The sequence below is a fragment of the Propithecus coquereli genome, unplaced genomic scaffold (genome assembly GCF_000956105.1).
Source record: "Propithecus coquereli isolate 6110/MARCELLA unplaced genomic scaffold, Pcoq_1.0 Scaffold81, whole genome shotgun sequence".
Classification (NCBI taxonomy): Eukaryota; Metazoa; Chordata; class Mammalia; order Primates; family Indriidae; genus Propithecus; species Propithecus coquereli.
In genome coordinates, this window is record NW_012154285.1 from 2779562 (window position 1) to 2797117 (window position 17556).

At 64.7% G+C, this 17556-nt stretch overlaps 1 protein-coding gene across 1 annotated transcript in view; it reads left to right on the forward strand.

The window, feature by feature from the left end:
- NCOR2 (nuclear receptor corepressor 2) overlaps window positions 1–17556 on the forward strand; it is a 169527-nt gene that overhangs the window by 81270 nt on the left and 70701 nt on the right. Inside the window, exons 15-17 of the mRNA XM_012663494.1 lie at window positions 13556–13695; window positions 14688–14860; window positions 16971–17033. Coding sequence (XP_012518948.1) covers window positions 13556–13695; window positions 14688–14860; window positions 16971–17033 — 376 coding nt within the window. The remainder of the gene's footprint in view (window positions 1–13555; window positions 13696–14687; window positions 14861–16970; window positions 17034–17556) is intronic.

A 17556-nucleotide genomic window follows, 5' to 3' on the forward strand; every position in this document is an offset into this window, starting at 1 on the left:
CCGGGTGATGCTTAAAAGAGCCACGTTCCCAAAGTAAGGGCTTCCCAGGCCGACTTGGGGTGGTCCACACACTTGACGTGTTTTAAATTTTCGTGGTTGTGCGTGTTTATTTTAATGCATACTTGAAAGAAAAAAACAGCCAGTACTTCAGCTTGCTTGGGATGGAACTGAGGATTATTTACGTTGGAGTGGGGCAGACTGGGGACTCTTGGGCTAAGTCCAGCCGCCACCTGTTTTTGTGAATAAAGTTTTATTGGAGCACAGCCGCACCCATTTGTTTACATGTCACCATGGCAGCTTTTGTGCTCCTGTGCAGTGGAGCGGTCGTGACCGCAAACGTATGGCCGGCAAAACCTAAATTATTTACTCTCTGGCTCTTTGCAGAAAAAGGTTTGCTGACCTCTGAGCTGGAGGAAAAGGGAGTTGGTTTGAAAAAATATTCCGGCCAGGTGCAGTGGCTCACGCCTGTAATCCCAGCGCTTTGGGGGAGGCCAAGGTGGGAGGATCATCTGAGCCTTGGAGTTGGAGGCTGCAGTGAGCTATGATGATGCCACTGCGCTCCAGCGTGGGTGACGGAGCGAGACCCTTTCTCTGGAGGAAAAAAATGCAGTAAATCATGCAGAGATGACGGGCACACACGTGAAGGGGGGTCCTGCGTCCTTGGGGTCTGGGAGGGGGAGGTCAGTGGGCCCGTTTGCTTTGCTCCCGGGTGATTGAGGACCAGCACGGAGCAGGTGCAGGGAGCACCCCTGGAGGAGGCGGGCGGACACCGCAGGGGCGGGAGGAGGCGCTGCTGGATTGGAGGCATTTCCTTCCCTGGGGTCTCTGGCTGCGAGGAGCCGGGGCAGAGTGACAGTGACCACAAAGCCCCAGGAGGCTGTACCTGCCCAGTAAGGAGGGGTTTGGAGGGAGATCCTGAAAGCCTCCGAAGACGAGGCTGAGAAGTGGCCCTCAGGTGGGCGAGGATGGAGCTGAGAGGGTCCCCAGCAGAGGGAGCAGCCGTGCGTGCAAAGGCACGGGGACACCAGAGCGCGGGGCGCCTTCGGGAACGGCAGGGGGTCTTCGGAACAGGGTCCTGGTACCTTTCGGGGCCTTGAATGAACGAAGCAGTGGGGAAAATCACGACACCCTCTTTGTTTTGTTCACTCTCGCTGGGTGAACAGAGATGTTTCTTTGCCCTACGGAAAGTAGAGGTGCAGACTCGACTGCGGCCGGCTCGCCCTTGGCTTCCGTGTCCGTGGGAGGCGTTAGGGGGTGGGGAGGCCTGCGGCTTACCGGACAGCGGTGCCCTGTCTCGGCTGCAGCTGGTTCTCGGCCAGCTGGCCCCGCACTGCCAGATCTGATTTTCGACTATGAGCTGGAAATCTGGCTTTATGCAAAATTGCCCGATTTTTAAATCTTGGGTCACAATTCAAAAACATAAAAAAAAAAAACAACCAACCACTCTGTAGGCCAAATAGGTCCTATTTGCTGTTGAAATCTGTTCCCAGCCCCCGGTGTGAGATGTCTGGGTTCGACTGTGGTAAAGCTGTGGGGAGAGGGCATCATGTGAGTTGGACAGAGGCCGGGCCAGACCCGGGCACTGGGGAAATGCTAGAATGTTCTATGGTAGAGGGAAGCTCACCCTTCTTTTCATCTGGGACGTCCCGGATTAGCTGCAGCATCTGCAGTTCCTGGGAGTTGGTGCCGCTTCTCTGGTGCTTCAGGCCGGGGTTGCCGGGCTGGGGCATGGCGCCCCGTGCTCTGCCTCTCGCAGAAGGACGGAAGGAAGCCTCTCTCCTTGGGAGATGGGACTCCCCCGGGGCTGCTAAGGAGGCGCTGGCGTGGCCTGGACCCGCCAGGGAGGCAGACGTACACTCGTATCCCAGCACAGCTCCGAGCGCCAGGTCCGCTGCCTCCGCCCCCGGGCCCGGTGCACAGACGTGGAATAAACAGGTGCTCCCAAGTGGTGGCCCTGGGGCTGAAACTCTTCTCCCTGTTCCGTGGCGGCTAAACACACAGTGCCGCAGGCCCCTCGGCTGTCTTTCCATTCCAGATGTGATGCCTGGAGCTGGCCTGAGCGTGGCACCTAGAACCCAGGTCGCTGCCCGTAGATGGCCCGGTGGGGAGGGTGGGCCTTTCCCCGAGCCAGGCCTGGAGGGAGCTCGGCGCGTGTGCTTGGGCGGACGCGGGTGCTGGAGACGGGGTGGGGGCAGGTGGTCCCAGGGCTGGTACCGTGAGCAGCTGGGTCCTGCCACTTCCCCGAGAGGGGGCAGGCAAGCCGAGAGCACTCGGGCTGGGCGTGCGGGCAGGCTGGGGCTCTCGGTGGCCGACCTCAGGCTGGGAGCAGTCACCCTCCGCCCAGGGCCCTGGCAGTGCCCGGACCACAGCGCTGCTGTCCCGTCCTTCTCTCCCACCGACACGGCCACCTGGCAGGTCAGGCCTTGGGATCAGGTTGTAGGGGGGATCCCAGGCCAGGAACACACGGGCCCTGCGTGGCCCCGCCTCCCCGTAGCTGCCCCAGTTGCTTGTCCGCCCTGCTGTGTTCCGGCCCTGCCTGTGGGCTCCCGAGTGAACAGGCACAGCCCCCTCCCTCGAGCCCGGACACGTCTGCCCTCCCCTTCCTCCCATCCACCGAGAGGATGGATGACGGGGTGTTCCCAGCAGATGGGCCCGTGGAGGCCGCGGGGACGGGCGCCAGCTGCCCGGAGCTGGTGCCTCCCTCTTCCCGGGGCATCGGGCAGGCTCTCCCTGCCTCGCTGGGTCCCACAGTTTGGGGAGGAGGCTTAGGCGGTCTCAGCCGGTGTTTGCTGGACCCCTTCATAGAGGTGGGGGCGTGGGGAGCCCAGTGAGACGTGGGAGCCCCGCAGTGTGACGGGGACAGAGGTGGTGCTGACGGCCGTGGTAGTCACAGTGATGACGATAATGGTGGTGGTGGTCGACCACGCAGCACAGTCGCCGCGTGCAGGGCTAACTCGCGCTGTGTTGCGGGGGAGGCGCTCCGCGGGTCCCCGCTGGACAGTGAGGACACAGAGGGGCAGGGGTGCAGGAGTCGCTGAGGTGTCTGCCGGGTGACAGATTCGGGATTCGAACCCGGCACCCCTGCCCGATCTCGCGGGACTAGGGTGTTTCTGGGTCCGTGCTGGGCTCGGCTAGGTCGGGTGGCGGGTGGGCTCACGGCGAGGCTCCGTGTTGGTGGCGGTGGTGGTGGTCGTGGGGTGAACACTGGAGGGGGACCCCGGGTGAGCCAGGCCTGGTTTGTGCCGTGCAGACACCCCCCGAAATGGGGCGGCGGGTGGGAAGGCGCAGGCGGTCGGAGGACAGGGTGGGACGAGCCGACCGAGCCTGTGTCCGGGGCTGGGTCCCCGTGCGTGTCGGCCTCTCTGTTCTTGAGATTCTCCGCTGACCCGGCCCTGTGCGTCCCCAGCTGCTCCGCGTCTGTCTCTGGCTCCCTCACTCCCAGTTCCCACGCCGTGTCCAGGGCGGTGCTGGGGGCTGTTCCTCTCCCGCCTGTCTCCCCGCCGTCTCGGTCTCCCCCTGCGTCCCGCGTGTGCTCTCAGCGCCTCCATCCCCGCGCACATCCCCCTCTCTCCTGGGTGGCCGGCGGCCGCAGAGACTGCCGTGGGTGGCTGCAGAGAGGCTGTTCCTGGCGCGGTTCCTGTGGCTCTGGGCCACATCTCTGCTGAGGACAGCCGCGAGTGGCCGCTCACTTGTCAGCGCGACAAATGCCGCTCACGGGGCTCTCCCGCCCGATGTCTACAGCCTGGCGGCCCCCACAGCCGCCCCAGAGGAGCCCGTCGGATGCGCCGAGTGTGTGCGTCGGGGGCATCCAGTGGGTGCGTCCTGCAGGCCAGGGCTGTGCAGCCCCAGCAGTGGAGGCGAATCAGACAGCAATTCAGGAAAGGAGAACGAAGGGACCAGCCGGGCCCCACGGCCCCCACGTGCCACCTTGGAGACGGGGCACTTCCCAAGCTGGCGGGCTCGGGACGGGGTGGGCCTCCCCACCGCCATTTCTGCCGTGTGGGATTGAGGAGGGGGCGCTAGGCCCCGGGGCTGACGGTGGGCAGTGGCTCTGCAGGGACGTCCGGGCTGCGTCCTCTCCCCGGCGTCTGGGCCGTCTGCCTTCCTCAGACCCACTGACGCCGCAGCCTCCTGGCGTCCGCTCCGAGGGCCGTGCCGTGGGGATGCGTCCCAGGCCGGGGTCACGGGAGGGCTGTGGCAGCTCGGTCGCTGGGCCACCCCCTCACTCCTCACCCCACGGGAGGGCCAGGGCCCGAGACCCTGCATTTCCGACGGCTCCCCGTCCTGGTCGGGCCGTGCTCTGAAAGCCTCGGTGCCGTCAGTCGGGCCCTGAGCCGGGGGCCGGGGGCAGAGCAGGAAGTTGAGCCTGAAGCAGGCCCCAGACAGCCTGGACCCCCAGGGGCTCTCGAGCCGGAATGCTCCTTCCGGGTGTCCGAGTCGGGCTGGGAGGGCAGCTCGTGGGCCGAGGCCAGAGTTGGGTGGGGCAGCTCTGAGCTCAGTTGCTCCCTGCAGGGCCGACGGCTGAGGGCAGCCAGTCCAGCCTGGAGGAGGCCTGTGCATTTGCGTATTTGCAGAGCTACGAGTTACAGATGTCACGACCTGCCCCAGTGCCTGGCCACAGCCAGCGCAGCAGGACAGCACTGCATCATTCGGGGACACCTGCCCCGTCCAAAGACTTCAGAGCAGGCCTGGGCTTCAGGGACTGCCCTTCCCCGCCCTGTCTCCTCACCACGTACCCCGTACCAGAGCTGTCTGTCTGTCCGTCACTGCCCCCGCCCTGTCTCCCCACCATGTACCCCGTACCAGAGCTGTCTGTCTGTCTGTCTGTCACTGCCCCCGCCCTGTCTCCACACCACGTACCCCGTACCAGAGCTGTCTGTCTGTCTGTCCGTCACTGTCCCCGCCCTGTCTCCACACCGCGTACCCTGTACCAGAGCGGTCTGTCTGTCCGTCATTGTGATGAGAAGTGCCACCCACTGGACATCTCTGGGCTCAGAGCTCAGAGCCGTGCTTCCTGGGCGGCCTTTTCTCTCGGGCCCACGGAAAAGCGAGGCCCACTTCAATGTCCACTGCGAGGCCAGCAACGTGCTCGGGCCATTTGGTATGGTGGGGTCGCCTTCTTGTTTACCGGAGGGTGCCGTCCACCTTCCAGAAGCTTCTCTGTATTCTGACAGGGGGATGCAGGCCCAGGTGTAGTCTCGGAACGCGGCCCCTTCGCACCGCACACACCTGAGCTCTGGCGGGAGAGGGCTGAGCCCCCACCTTCTGGGACTGGACCCCGAGGTCCGGCCGTGAGTGGCTCGCGAGCGCACAGGCTGGGCCGCGGCCCGAGCATCCTCTCCCGGGCTCCCACCACCTGCCCCGAGGTGAGTCACGGGCCGTGGTGGGGGCCGCCCGAGCCCGGCTGACGGCACGGTGGTTTCTAGTCATGATTCATAGACGGAAGGGCTGCGTTATCCTAGCTAATTGCAAAACTAGAGCCCAGAAGTGTGGTGGTCAGCGGACGCCTAACCATGCAAATCGTCAGCGGCCGAGGGTGTCGGGCCGACCAGGCCCAGCAGCACGGCCTGGCCTGAGGCCGCAGTGGCCTCGCGGCAGCCACTAGGGCCTTCCCACGGTGATGGGGGTGACCTGTGGCCGAGGGGCCGTGTCCCTGAGGGTGAGTCCTGTCTCCCAGGGCCACATGGCGGTGCCGGGGCAGGTCAGGGTCTCCTGGGGGATGGGATGTGGGGACAGGAAGGCAGAGGCCTCCGGCCCCGTCTGGCCTGTGCGCTCTCGCTGTCCCCAGCTGCTCCGTCGGTGCGCCCTGCTGTCCAGCTCCCCACCTCTGCCCCGCCCGGCTCTGCTCTGACCAGGCCCCCGGCCCTAGGTCTCTTGCGTGGGTCTAGGTCAGCCGTGCCCCCCCGCCCCGTTTCCCTACTTCTGTGTGTGTCCCTACGTCTCAGGGTGGCTTCGTGTCTGTCCCCCCTCCTGTCTCTCTCCCCTTTCTGTCTCTGTGTCCATGTCCCTCGTCTGTTTCTCTGCGTCTGCTTCTGTTTCTCTTTTCCCCCCTCTCTCTAGGTCTCTGTCTCTCCCCCTCCTGCGCTCTCCTCTCTGCCCCCCACCCCTCCCAGCCCCGCCTGCTCCGTCTCTTCTCCCAGTTCCTGCCAAGGGACAGGTGACCTTGTTCCTCTTGCTACGGCACTCAAGTGGCCCTTGCGCCTCAGGCAGCCGGCCTGGGGAGCAGTGTGGCCAGGACGGCTGTTTCAGGACAGTACCAGCCAGGCTCGGTCTCCGGGGAAGGCAGCCGCTACGCGGCGGAGCCACCATCCGGGCCTGGCTGCCTCCCCTCGTGACGTAATCACCGGTGGTGGGACCCGTGATGGGCCAGACCAGATGCCCCCGGGCTGCATTTCACCTCCCGGCCCACCAGTGCTGTGTCTTGTCTCGGACCCCTGCCCACCCTGGGCTGGGCTGGGCTGGGCCGGGCCGGGCCGGGCCGGGCCTGGGGCGGTGCCGACTTTCCCAGGCGGCCAGGCCTGCGGGGGCTGCCGTGTCCCACTCTGCCGAGGGCGGGCTGGCCCTGGCCGGACTGGGAGCAGGTTGAGTTCCTGGTTCCCTGGCCAGCTGTGTGCTAAGCTGGGAGAAGCCAGTTGTGGGCTCTCCCAGGCCTGAAGTCGGGGGATGCTGTTCTCAGGGACGGTGGCAGGTAGAGGGTCCCTGGGGGGCAGGGGAGGCTGGAGCCCAGGATGGAACACGCTGGGCTGCAGGTGTGGGAAGAGACAAACGTGGCCTGTTCACGGGCTGGCCAGGGTGCAGTGCAGGGGGGCCCAGCCCCCCGCCGGACCTGTCCGAGGCAGAGCACATAAGGGAGGTGAGAGGAGGTGGAAAACGTGAGCTCTCGCCAGGCAGTGGGGCGAGCGTGGGGCCACCCCAAGCCGGGCTGCCGGAGTCAGGAAATGGTCACCAGGACAGCAGCGTCACGTGGCTGCAGAGGGAGGGCCCTGGGCTCTGGGCAGCAGATTGCCCTGGGGGACGTGGCTGGGGTGGGGGTTGAGTCTGTTCCGTAGAGACATCGTTCCAGGTGATTCCCTAGTGGACGGAACAAACAAGGTCCCTGGAGCTGACACGCCCACGTGGGAGACAGGCCTTGCAAAAATAAGTCAGCGCGGCACTTCGAGGACGTCAGGGGCCCAGAACACAGGTCAGAGTCAGGAGGCAGCTGGCCCTGCAGCTTCTCTGAGGGGGAGTCCCCTGCACTCAGACCTGAGTGATAAGAAGGGACTGGTCAGTCACAGTTGGGGGAGAGCGTCCCAGGCTGTGGCTGCAGCGCGTGCAAAGGGCCTGAGGCAGGAGCGAGTGTAGCCTCCCTGAGGAGGCAAGGGCTGAGCAGAAGGACAGCGGCCCTAAGGAGCAGGCACGGCGGGCCCTGTTGGAGGACTCGATTCCAGGTGGCAGGACTCTGAGTTAGGATTGAACGGAACCTTGGCAGGACAGACCTCCCGGGTGCCCGTGTTGAACGTTGCGCGTGTCGCGTCCACACGCGTCTCTGTGCCGAGAGCTGGTCAGCGTTTAACAGCCTGGCCCAGGCTGCAGCGCGTGCGGTTGCCACGGTGTAAGTGGTGCTGCCCCACGCCCGGTTCCAGGCACGGAGGCGGCGTTGCTGGCGCGGGGTCGGAAGGGATGCCCACAGCGCACCAGGGCATCCTGTCTCCACCCGCGGACACAGCTGGCAGAAGTGACCCCGAGGGCATAGATGACTCGATGCATAGTCAGAGACATGGGAAGGGTCGCACTTGGACTTCTTGCGACCTTCGTTTTCGTTACAATCTGTTCGGCTGTGAGGTTGTGCGTTTCAGGTTTTAGTGAGGGCCTCGTTTCACGGCAGCCTCCAAAATACCTGGAAACGTCCGTGAACTCTCGGGAGCTGGTACGGGCTGGCTTTGGCACGGCCCTGCACGTCTTATAAAAATACTCCCCTTGCGGAGTAAGGCAGCCTCCCCTGACTGCGTTTTCCCCAGGAGACACAGGTGGACGGGTCGGAGGGGCAGAGGCCAGGTGTCAGGGAGGGGCTGGCCAGCAATAGAAAACTCTGACCTCTGATCCTTGACCTCTGACCCCACTTCTCACACCGACCCCAGGCTCCTGGGGTCCCCTCCCCCACTGCTGAGGGCAGAAAGTGTCTCCAGGGCAGGCCCCTCTCGGGGCTCACTGGGCACCTGGCACGGGCCAGTGCTCAGAAAAGCGTGTTGAGTGAATGAATGAGCTTGTGCCGCCGTCGGCGTTGCCGGGTGTTGCAAAGTTCTCCTGATGCGTTTTTAAGGATTTGGCGTCTGAGAATTAAGTCTCGTGAGCTCCCACCTGGGTGGGTGGCACCATCATCCCCGCCTCGGCCTCCTGTTGAATTGTCCTCCAACGTGGGGTGGATCCTGTCACTCCCTGCCTCCCCTAGAGGCCCTCACCTCGTCCTTCGAGGCCGCTTTCCTTTGGAGACTCAGCTCAGAGGCCTCCTGTCCTCCCTATTCCTCGTCCCCACGGGCCAGGATGACACACTGCCACATCTGCGATGGCGTTTGTGCCTTTTGAAAGTTTTCTTGTCACTGGAGCCCCATCTGTCCTGTTTTAATCTGTGTCTTTGTCAACTTAAGTGCAAGCTCTGTACAGTTGGGGGCCACACGTTTCTGTGGCCTGGTGTCCCCCTTGGGGACTCAGAGCACGTTTGTGGAAGGAATGAACAAGTGAGTGGTGCGGTTTGGCTTAAACGGGCATACGGAGAAAACCGCTATCCCCGGGCCAGCAAGCTAGGAAATGCTATGTGACCTTGGGTGAGTTACTTAACCTCTCTGTGTCTTTGCATTCTCATCTGTGAAACAGGGATGAGACCAGGGTTGTTGGGAGGATTCAAGTAACTAACAGGTACGAAGTGAGGAGAAGGCGGGGGGGCTCATGAAATGTTTGTTGTGCTCAGGAAGCGTTCATTGTTTTTATTGGGATAGTTTTCTGCACAGCCCTCGTCTGGGGCCTCGGCACAGGCTAGAGTTTCCGGGTGGCTAGTCCAGCACACAGGGTTCCAGAAGCAGGGGTCCTCGGGGGCCGGAACCGACGGCTCTGGCTAACCATAGGTCTGGTCGGGTTTTCCGCAGAGTTGTGCTGTGGTTTGGGGGGATGTTCCCGGCCCAGCACTGGGCACCAAGCCCGTCGCCGGCCTGGCCATGACGTGTGTGACGGCAGAGGTGGCCCTTTGCCCTGAGCTCCGGGATCGCTGGAGGTGACCTGGTTCTTCCAGGTCATCATCTGCCGCCAGCGTGGAGGGTTCCGGGTGTGTTTTGTGAGACGAGGTCCCCCGAAGGCCCCGGTGTGGTCCGAGAACGGGCGGCAGCAGCCTCCCTGGGAGCCGGCTGGAGGTGCATGTCCCAGGCCCCGCCCCAGACCCTCCGACCGGAATCTGCATTCGACCAGGCTCCCCAGGGGCTGCGTGCACCTTCGGGTCCGGGCGGCGCTGGTCTAGAGCAGGGCGCAGAAACTGGCGACCCGCAGAACACGTCCTGCCCGCCTCCTGCTTTCATGAAGTTTTACTGGCGCACGGGCGCGTCTGTGCACGCCGTGGCTGCTTCCACCTGTGGTGGCGGAGTCGAGTGGTTGCAGCAGAGACCGTGTGGCCGCAAAGCCGACGATTTTATCATCTGGCCCTTACGGAACCAGTTTGCCGGGCCTGGTAAAGCTCTGGTTCTCGGACCCGGCAGCCCCTTGGAATGACCCGGAAGTTAAAGTGCCGACACCTGGGTCTCAGCCCGGAGATGCCGACGTCGCTGGCGCGGGGCGGGGTGCGGGCTGGGTGTCGGGACCTCGCGCGGCTCCCTGTCTGAACGTGCGGCGTCCTCGCCGGACCCGGAGAGCCAGGAACCGGCACGTGCCGGTCTGCAGCTCCGTGGCTGGGCCCAAGAGCTGGCGGCGCGGCCGGTCAGCGCAATCCTGCGTTGAGTCAGCGGTGACGGTTTGATGTCCTAAAACGCAGACACTTTAGAGGGCAGAGCTGCTGGCCGGGTCGACTCAGCGCCTCCTGGGGAGCTGTGATCTGGGGCCTCCCTCTCCCCGTGTGAGTCTCCCAGGAGCGAGTGGGAGCGGCCTCCCGTGTCACCACCTCGGGGCCGGGCACATGTCGCTCATAGGGCTGACGGGGTCTCTCCCGCGGGACAGCGTGTTTTGAGGCCAGGGCTGCCCTGGCATTTCTCCCACTCGTCCTCCCCGCTGGAGTGGCTCGGTGCCGGGAGCAGCGGCGCCTCCCCCGGGGGGACGGGGCTTGGGCCACAGGAAGCGAGGAGCCCGTCCACGGCTCCAGGGCGGCCCCGGAGGGCGTGTGCCTGGGGGGTGGGGGAAGGGGGAGGCCCCTGCCCCTGCCTTTGCTGTCAGGGAGGGGAAGGAGGGGGCAGGGCCTGGCGCCAGGATTGCAGCACCCCGATGGGAAAAGAACGGAAACCATGACCAGGTTCTAGTGCCGACAGGGACTGCTGACCTCGCGTCAGATGGCACGGGCTTGGGGACCGTGACCTGGGACACTGCTGGCCGAGGGCTGGGAGACGGGCGTGGGGGTCCCGGCAGGGCCAGACATAGCTGGGGTCGGGCGGAACTCAGACTCTCGCACGTCGACTGCCATGCTAGAAACAAGAAATGTTTTCCTTGGGGCCACGGTGTTTTATTACGAAAATAGAATAAAAACTTCGAAAACAAAACGATCCTTTCTAATTTAATGAAAAATTATTTTTTATTGTTTTCTGTGCGTGAGTTATACGCACCTTGAAAAATAGTTCACGCGGCTCCTGAGGTAGAGACGTGTGAGTTACGTGTGTTTCCTGAGGCCCCGGGGTCAAAACAGCGTGAGTTAAATACAACTCACATGGCAGTTAGTGTGCCGGCTGCGATCCTGGCCCTGCAGTGTAGCAGCATCGCTGCTCCCCTCTCTGTGCCTCAGTTTCCTCTCCTGCAGAGGAGGCCGTCAGCCAGCACCGTGATGAATGCCATGGGGTTCCACCATGCAGGGGAACGGGGTCACGGGCAGGGCCCAGGGAGTCTTGAGCTGGGGACAGGTGGGGTCAGCAGAAAGGGATGGGGTCCTGAAGCCCAGATCCCAGCCAGAGGTGAGCCTGTCAGCCAGGGCTTTGGGGACGGCAGGACCACGCCCTCGCACCCCAGGGCGTCCCCATCCTGCTCTAAGACTTTGAAGCTTTGCCTCAGCCTCAGTTTCTTCCTCTGCATAATAGGGGTGGCGACCATGGCCCTCCTGTCTCGGGTCAGTTAAGGGCACTCGGCGGATGGGCATGGTGCCCGGGGTGGGGTGGGGCGGTCCCCACAGGCTGCCGCCGCCAATGCTGCTTTCATCTTCATCATCCTCCTGGGGCTTCCTGAGGGATGCTGGGAGCCTGCCAGCATCCCATGCACAGAATGGCGCCGGCGGCCAGTGAGCGCTCCGGAGACGCGGCCTCGGGTGTCCGTGAGCGTCTCCCCTGCGCCCTCCCTTGGTGCGGCTCTTCTGAGGGTGCGGAGGAGCCACGTGGCAGGGAAGGCTCCGAGCTCAGGCCCGGTGCGGACGCGCCTCTCCAGCCGGCCACGCTGCCAGCCTCGGGTGCGGAGCTGCACCTGCTGGCCGTGTGGGTGCTGGTTACTGATCGATCCGTGGTGAGGCCCCAGGCTCAGGGGGCCCCCACTGGCCTGGATCCAGGGGCCGGTGGATAGGTGCCACGAGAGGGCGGCCCACGTGGCTGCCGCTCTCGTTGGGAGGGGTGCTGCAGCCGGGGTGGGGACCAAGCTCCGCCCTGCACAGACCCTGGCCCTGGTGTCGGATCCTGGCCGTCCCAAAGCCAGGGTGGAGACGCCATCCGTGTGGGGCAGCCCACCGGGCGGGACTCCCTCCCCAGACAGCCACACTGTCTTCTCCCTACCACCCTGGGCCCTGGTCCGCAGCACCCGCTCACCGCCACTGCCCAGTCAGGCGGATGCGGAGAGGCGACACTGTGTCGGAGCAAACTGGAACACCTCTGCCCCGGCTCCCACCTGCCGGGCCAGCTCCCAGAGGGGCGTCTCCTGTCGGGCGCGAGAGGTGCCACCGCTCTGGGCTGCGTAAAGGTCGAGCCCGTGCGTCTGAGGGTTTGCGGTTAGGAGAGGGAGCACGGGCTGGTCCAAGGACGCAGGGCCATCTGTCGGGACTCGGCAGTGACGTGGGGTGGGGGCAGCTGTTCAGGTCAGGCGGCTCTGCCCCCCGTCTGCTTACAGGACACGGGGCGCGGGGGCGGGGGCGGATTCTTGGGGCAAAGAGAGTGGATCCCGGCCAGGAGGCTCCGGAGCGGAACCAGCAGCAGCCTCTGAGAGCCGCGGCCACCTGCAGTGGGCAGACCCTCGCCTGTGACGTGGCGTCCGCGGGGTGCCCGTGGTGGCCCCCGGGCTCCGAGGAGGGCCGAGAGGGCCCCGTGCGCTGGGCGGGCGTCAGGCCCTGGCAGGAGAAAGGGGCTCTCACGCCCCGGTCCCCTCCTTTTCCGTCTGCCTGGGGTTTGTCACCCCTGGTTTGGAGAGTGCTGTGACTGTGCCCCCCGTACACGTAGCGGGGCTCTCGGGGTTTATTTTTATTTCACTTGGCTCCACGGGATGGAAAGATGGTCTGGTTTGGCAGCTGCCTGCAGGGAGGACCTTGGGCGGCCAAGAAAATCAGTCTGCGCCTGATCAGAGAAATCGGGCGGGACGGAAGGAAGTCGGGAGGCGGCGCTGGGAGCAGCTGGCCACTCCGCTTCCTCCTCTGCCTTGGCGGCCCTCGTGCCCAGAGCGACTGGGGCAGGCGCGATGACAGGCCGGAGTGAGCAGGCGGGCCTGGCCCTGAGCCCCTCGACCTGCCCGGAACATGGGCTTGTTCTGCTCCCTGTGGGGCTGCCAGCATCTGGGCAGCCACCTTCAGACAGGCCTGGGGCCGTCCTGGCGGCTCCGGGGAATTGGGGGCATCCCCCCACCTCTCCCTTTTGCAGACTTGGAGACCGAGGCTTAGTGAGGTGGCCTGAGCTTTGGCAGGGGCAGGGCTGGGCGTCAGCGCTGCGTCCCCAGATTCCTGGATGCTTCCCCGCCCATGCCTGGGGCCGACCAGAGCCCCTCACTCTGGCGCAAATCACTCCTGCGCCTCTCAAATATCGGTGCCGGGTGCCATCCTCAGTGCCACGTAAGGATTCTCTCATTGCAGCCCCCCGGCCCCTGGCTGAGGTACAAGCATGCTGAATACTCCTGTTTTAAAAGCGAAGAAATCAGAGCACAGAGAGGTTAAGACCCTCCTCCAAGGTCACACAGCCACTAAGCAGGGGAGGCAGGAATTGAACCCAGGGCATCTGACACCAGTGCTTCCTACTCTTCCCCTCAGGCCCTGTGGACCACAGGACCCCAGGCCGCGGCCTGTCCCCAGCTCCCACCAGCTGGCCCTGGCCTCCCCTTGGGCTGACTCTGTGGTTTCCCCTCCTTTCCCCCAGCGCCCTCCTGCCCAGGTGCGCAGATCCACGTGCCTCACTGTGTTCTTCTCTCCCCTCTTCCCTGCCCTCCCTGCCAACAGCAGCAGCAACAGCAGCAGCAGCAGCAGCAGCAGCAGCAGATGCCCCGGAGCAGCCAGGAGGAGAAAGATGAGAAGGAGAAGGAGGGGGAGAAGGAGGACGAGAAGCCAGAGGTGGAGAACGACAAGGAGGAACTGATCAAGTACGGCCCTGGCCGGGGCACAGCCAGGGGGCTGGGCAGGGGGCTGAGGACGGGATTGGCTGGCTGTCCCGGACAGCGCCTCCCTCTCCCCCTCCAGTCCTCTGAGACTGCGGAGGCAGATAGCTCATCCGAGCCCCACTCCCGAGCTAATAAATCCAGGCAATGACTTCGGAAGTCTCAGCCTCCCCTCCCCCTCCCCGTCTCCTGAGGCGCCAGGAGGGGGATCAGAGCAGCTTGGGGGGACTGGGCGTGCAGGCGGCGCTCACCTTTAGAACTATGGATGTCAGCGTGCGTTCTCGCAGATGAAGGCACGGCCTCGCCTCGGGCCCTGACGCCCCCGTGCCTGGGGGGCTGCGGGCACACGGCCAGCGGGAGGAGGGGCCGGCGCGCCTGAGCGCCAGGTACCTGTAACAGCTCAGGAATGTGGCTTCAGAGAACATCTGGCTCCCCTGCCCCTCTCCCAGAGGCTTCCAGCGAGGCCCTTTCAGCAAGATGAATGGCGAATGGGAGGGCGGGCGATGAATCCTGCCGCGGAGTCCACCCCTGCCGGGCCTGCCGCGGTTCCTCAAGGCACAGCGGCCACGTTTACACGGAGCCTTTCTCCTGCCACGAATAAAATGGCCTTGTAGATTGCTACCCGCCCGCGCCCCCCAGGGCCTCGGCAGAGAGTCTCGTAGACAGATGGCGGGAGCATCTGTTTGGCGTGTAAATGGCCTTGCCGACGGCCCCCACGCCTCCCGTTCGGGGAATAAAGCCCCATCCGGGTAGCCGCCTGGCCAGGTGCACGCCCCTTGTCGCAGCTGTGCCCCAGTTCCAGGGCAGGGAGGGTCCTTGCGGGCTGCCACCCGCCTGCCCCGCCCTGGCTCACCCCTCTTCCTGGCGTCCGCTCAGCACGCGAGAGCGGGCGGCCGGTGCGGGGCAGAGCAAGCTGACGGGGAGGTTGGCTCCGGTGGCTCAGCGGGTCCGCCCTGTCTCCCCTCTCTGGCCGTCAGGGAGAAGACAGACGACACCTCGGGGGAGGACAACGACGAGAAGGAGGCAGTGGCCTCCAAAGGCCGCAAAACCGCCAACAGCCAGGGCCGGCGCAAAGGCCGCATCACCCGCTCCATGGCCAACGAGGCCAACAGCGAGGAGGCCGTCACCCCTCAGCAGAGCGCCGAGCTGGGTGAGCCGGGGGCTGGGCAGCGCGGGCTTGGCTCGTGCGGACGCTGCGTGGGGTTTGGGTTAACCGGCAGCGGCTGAGGGGTTGGGTCCCAGCCTTAGCTACGGAGTGCGCTGTGTGGCCCCAGGGTGAGTTGCTCGACCTCTCTGTGCCTCTGTGTCCTCATCTGCACGGTGGGGAAAGTGGGTGGCCACCTCTAACCGTGGGAGGAAGGTCTTTAGTAACTTCCACGTGGGCAGAGCCTAGAACAGCGCCTGGGGTGTGGGAAGAACTCAGTGGCTTCGGCCACTGTGATTTCAGAGCTGGGGCGTGTCCCGCAGGAGTCCAGGTCGCCCATTCTGGGCGTCTTGTCCTGACTTTTACATCATCAGACCTGGTCACACTCGGCACGCGTTTCCCCGAGACAGCCCCTGTTGCGAGCTGAGCAGCCTCCACCCTTGCTTAGAAAGGTGTAGGTTCTGACGGTGCCCGCTCCGGCCCTGTGGGCATCTGAGCTCATATCTTCACTGCTGTGGGCCTCAGTTTCCCCTTCGGCTCGGAGCGGCGTTCACGCCCTGGTGCTCTGTGCCATGCTCCCCTCCCAAAAAGGGGGAAAAAGCGAGGAATTGAGCAGCAGTTCCCAAGTTCGGCCACAGGGGGCAGCCGTGCGTGTCTGTTGTCTCTGCACCTATTTTGGCAGTCTGGGGCTGTCCCTGCCGCCCCTGCGGGACCCACCCAGGGCCGGTTCTTAGGGCTCCTTCCCGGGGTGGAGCTGGTGGAGATGATGCTTCATCTCTCACAGACACCCCCTTCCCCCTGGGGTCTGGGCCAGGCACCTGCTCCCTCTTCCCAAGAGAAGTAGTTTGGACCCATTTCATAAATGGGCTACTTGAGGCTTAGAGAAGGGACACTGTGTCCCTAAGTCACAGAGTTTGTCAGGATTTGAACCCAGCCCTACTGGCCACAAACCCCGTGCAGCTTCCGTAGGTGTTTGCCGGCTGCCCTTTGGTGGTGGCGTGCTGGGAGGCCCCGGGCGGAAGGGCTTTCTGTAGAAGCGTGCTGGTTCCTGGTCCATGGGCATAGTCCTCTCGGACCCCAGGCTGAGGCAGGGGGCCGGGCTGCAGGGCGGAAAACACAGCCCTGGGGCCTCCCCAGCTTTCACCGCCTGCCTCTGGGGGTCCCGTGGGAAGGAAGGGGAGTCGGTGAGATCCTGGAGCAGCCCAGGCTGTGTGGCAGGGACCAGGGCTGCCCGTGGGGGTGGGGGCCGTCTCCCCGCTCCCTCCTGTGGGACGCCCCCCTCCCCAGCCAGCCTCTGTCAAGCACTCACTCTGTGCCTGGCGCTGTTCCAGGCGCTGAGTCCATGAAGCTGACGTCCCCCTGTCCGCCCCCGACATGGCGCGTAAGCGACTTGAAAGAAAGGGCCAGGCTCACACCCAGGGGGGCTCGGAGCAGAAGCTTACAACTAGTGCCGTGGGAGCGACGTGGCCACCTGCACCCGACCCGGGGCAGGGCTGCGTCCCTTCTGAATGACACAACGAGCCCCTCCTCCTACCGGGTTGGGGGGAGTGGAATTGTGACCCTCCAGAGCAGAGGTCTCTACCAGGGACGGTTTTACCCCTGGGGAATGTTGGGACAGCCGCAGTGCCCAGGGCGGCCCCCACAGCACAGAGCAGTCCGGCTCCATGGGAGCTGCTGCCCCTGCTGCCCCACACCGTCACCATGTCCCCGGGGGGATGCGCCTTCTCAGCCAGGTGCTCACAGCAGCAGCTGTCACGGTTGAGACCCCCGACCGCCTCAGTTTCCCCATCTGTGAAATGGGCTGACTGCATGTCGTCCCCCCCCCCCGTCTCCATGGGTCACATGGAGGTTGGCCCCAAGTGACGCATGGGGATCGGCTCAGCACGGTGCCTGGCCCGGCCCGGCGGGGGCTCGAGAGTGGGGCACCGAGGAGGGGATTGGCTGGGAGGGGGCGTCTGAAACGTGGCCTCCCCTCGGGGTTCAGAGCTGTGAGCTCATGCCATCGAGGCCCCGTCCCCTCCCTCCCCGGCTCCGAGGGGGAGAGGAGCCCGTCTGTGCAGAGGGCCGGGTGCCTCCCCTCTGGGCCACCGCCAGCAATGCGTGCCTTCCTTTTCAGCCTCGATGGAGATGAACGAGAGCTCCCGCTGGACCGAAGAAGAAATGGAAACAGCCAAGAAAGGTGAGGGCGCCGGGCAGCGTCAGCGCCCCCGTCTGCATCCTGGGCGCAGCGCGTGCGGCCGGGAGGACGTTGACCCAGGGCCTGGGGTGAGGTCAAGGGGGTGGGCTCTGTTCTTGTTGGTCACGTCTCCTCAGAGCCTCAGTGTTACCTTCTAGAAAATGAGTCTGTGCGGCTGCAGTGTCCTGCTTGTCTGTGTGACGCTGGGTGTGGCTCAGGACCACCCAGCTCGTGCTGTGCACGTGGTCAGTCAGCGCTTCCAGGTGACCCCTGTGGACGGAGTGGCGGCAGCCTACCTGGATGCCCCGGGGCAGGCAGCGCTTGCTGGTATCCTTGCTGCGGTCCTCACACGGGTGTCCGGCCCTTATGCAGAGCCTTGGAGGCCCCCATCCTAGGCGCAAGCGTGCTGTCGCCGGGCACGCCTGGGTTGTCCGGGTCAGTCATGGGAGTGCCCCACGTGGCAAGTCCCGAGACCGAACCGTGGCGATGCCGGGATCCGGCGTGCGTGGGTGCTGCTGCAGACGCC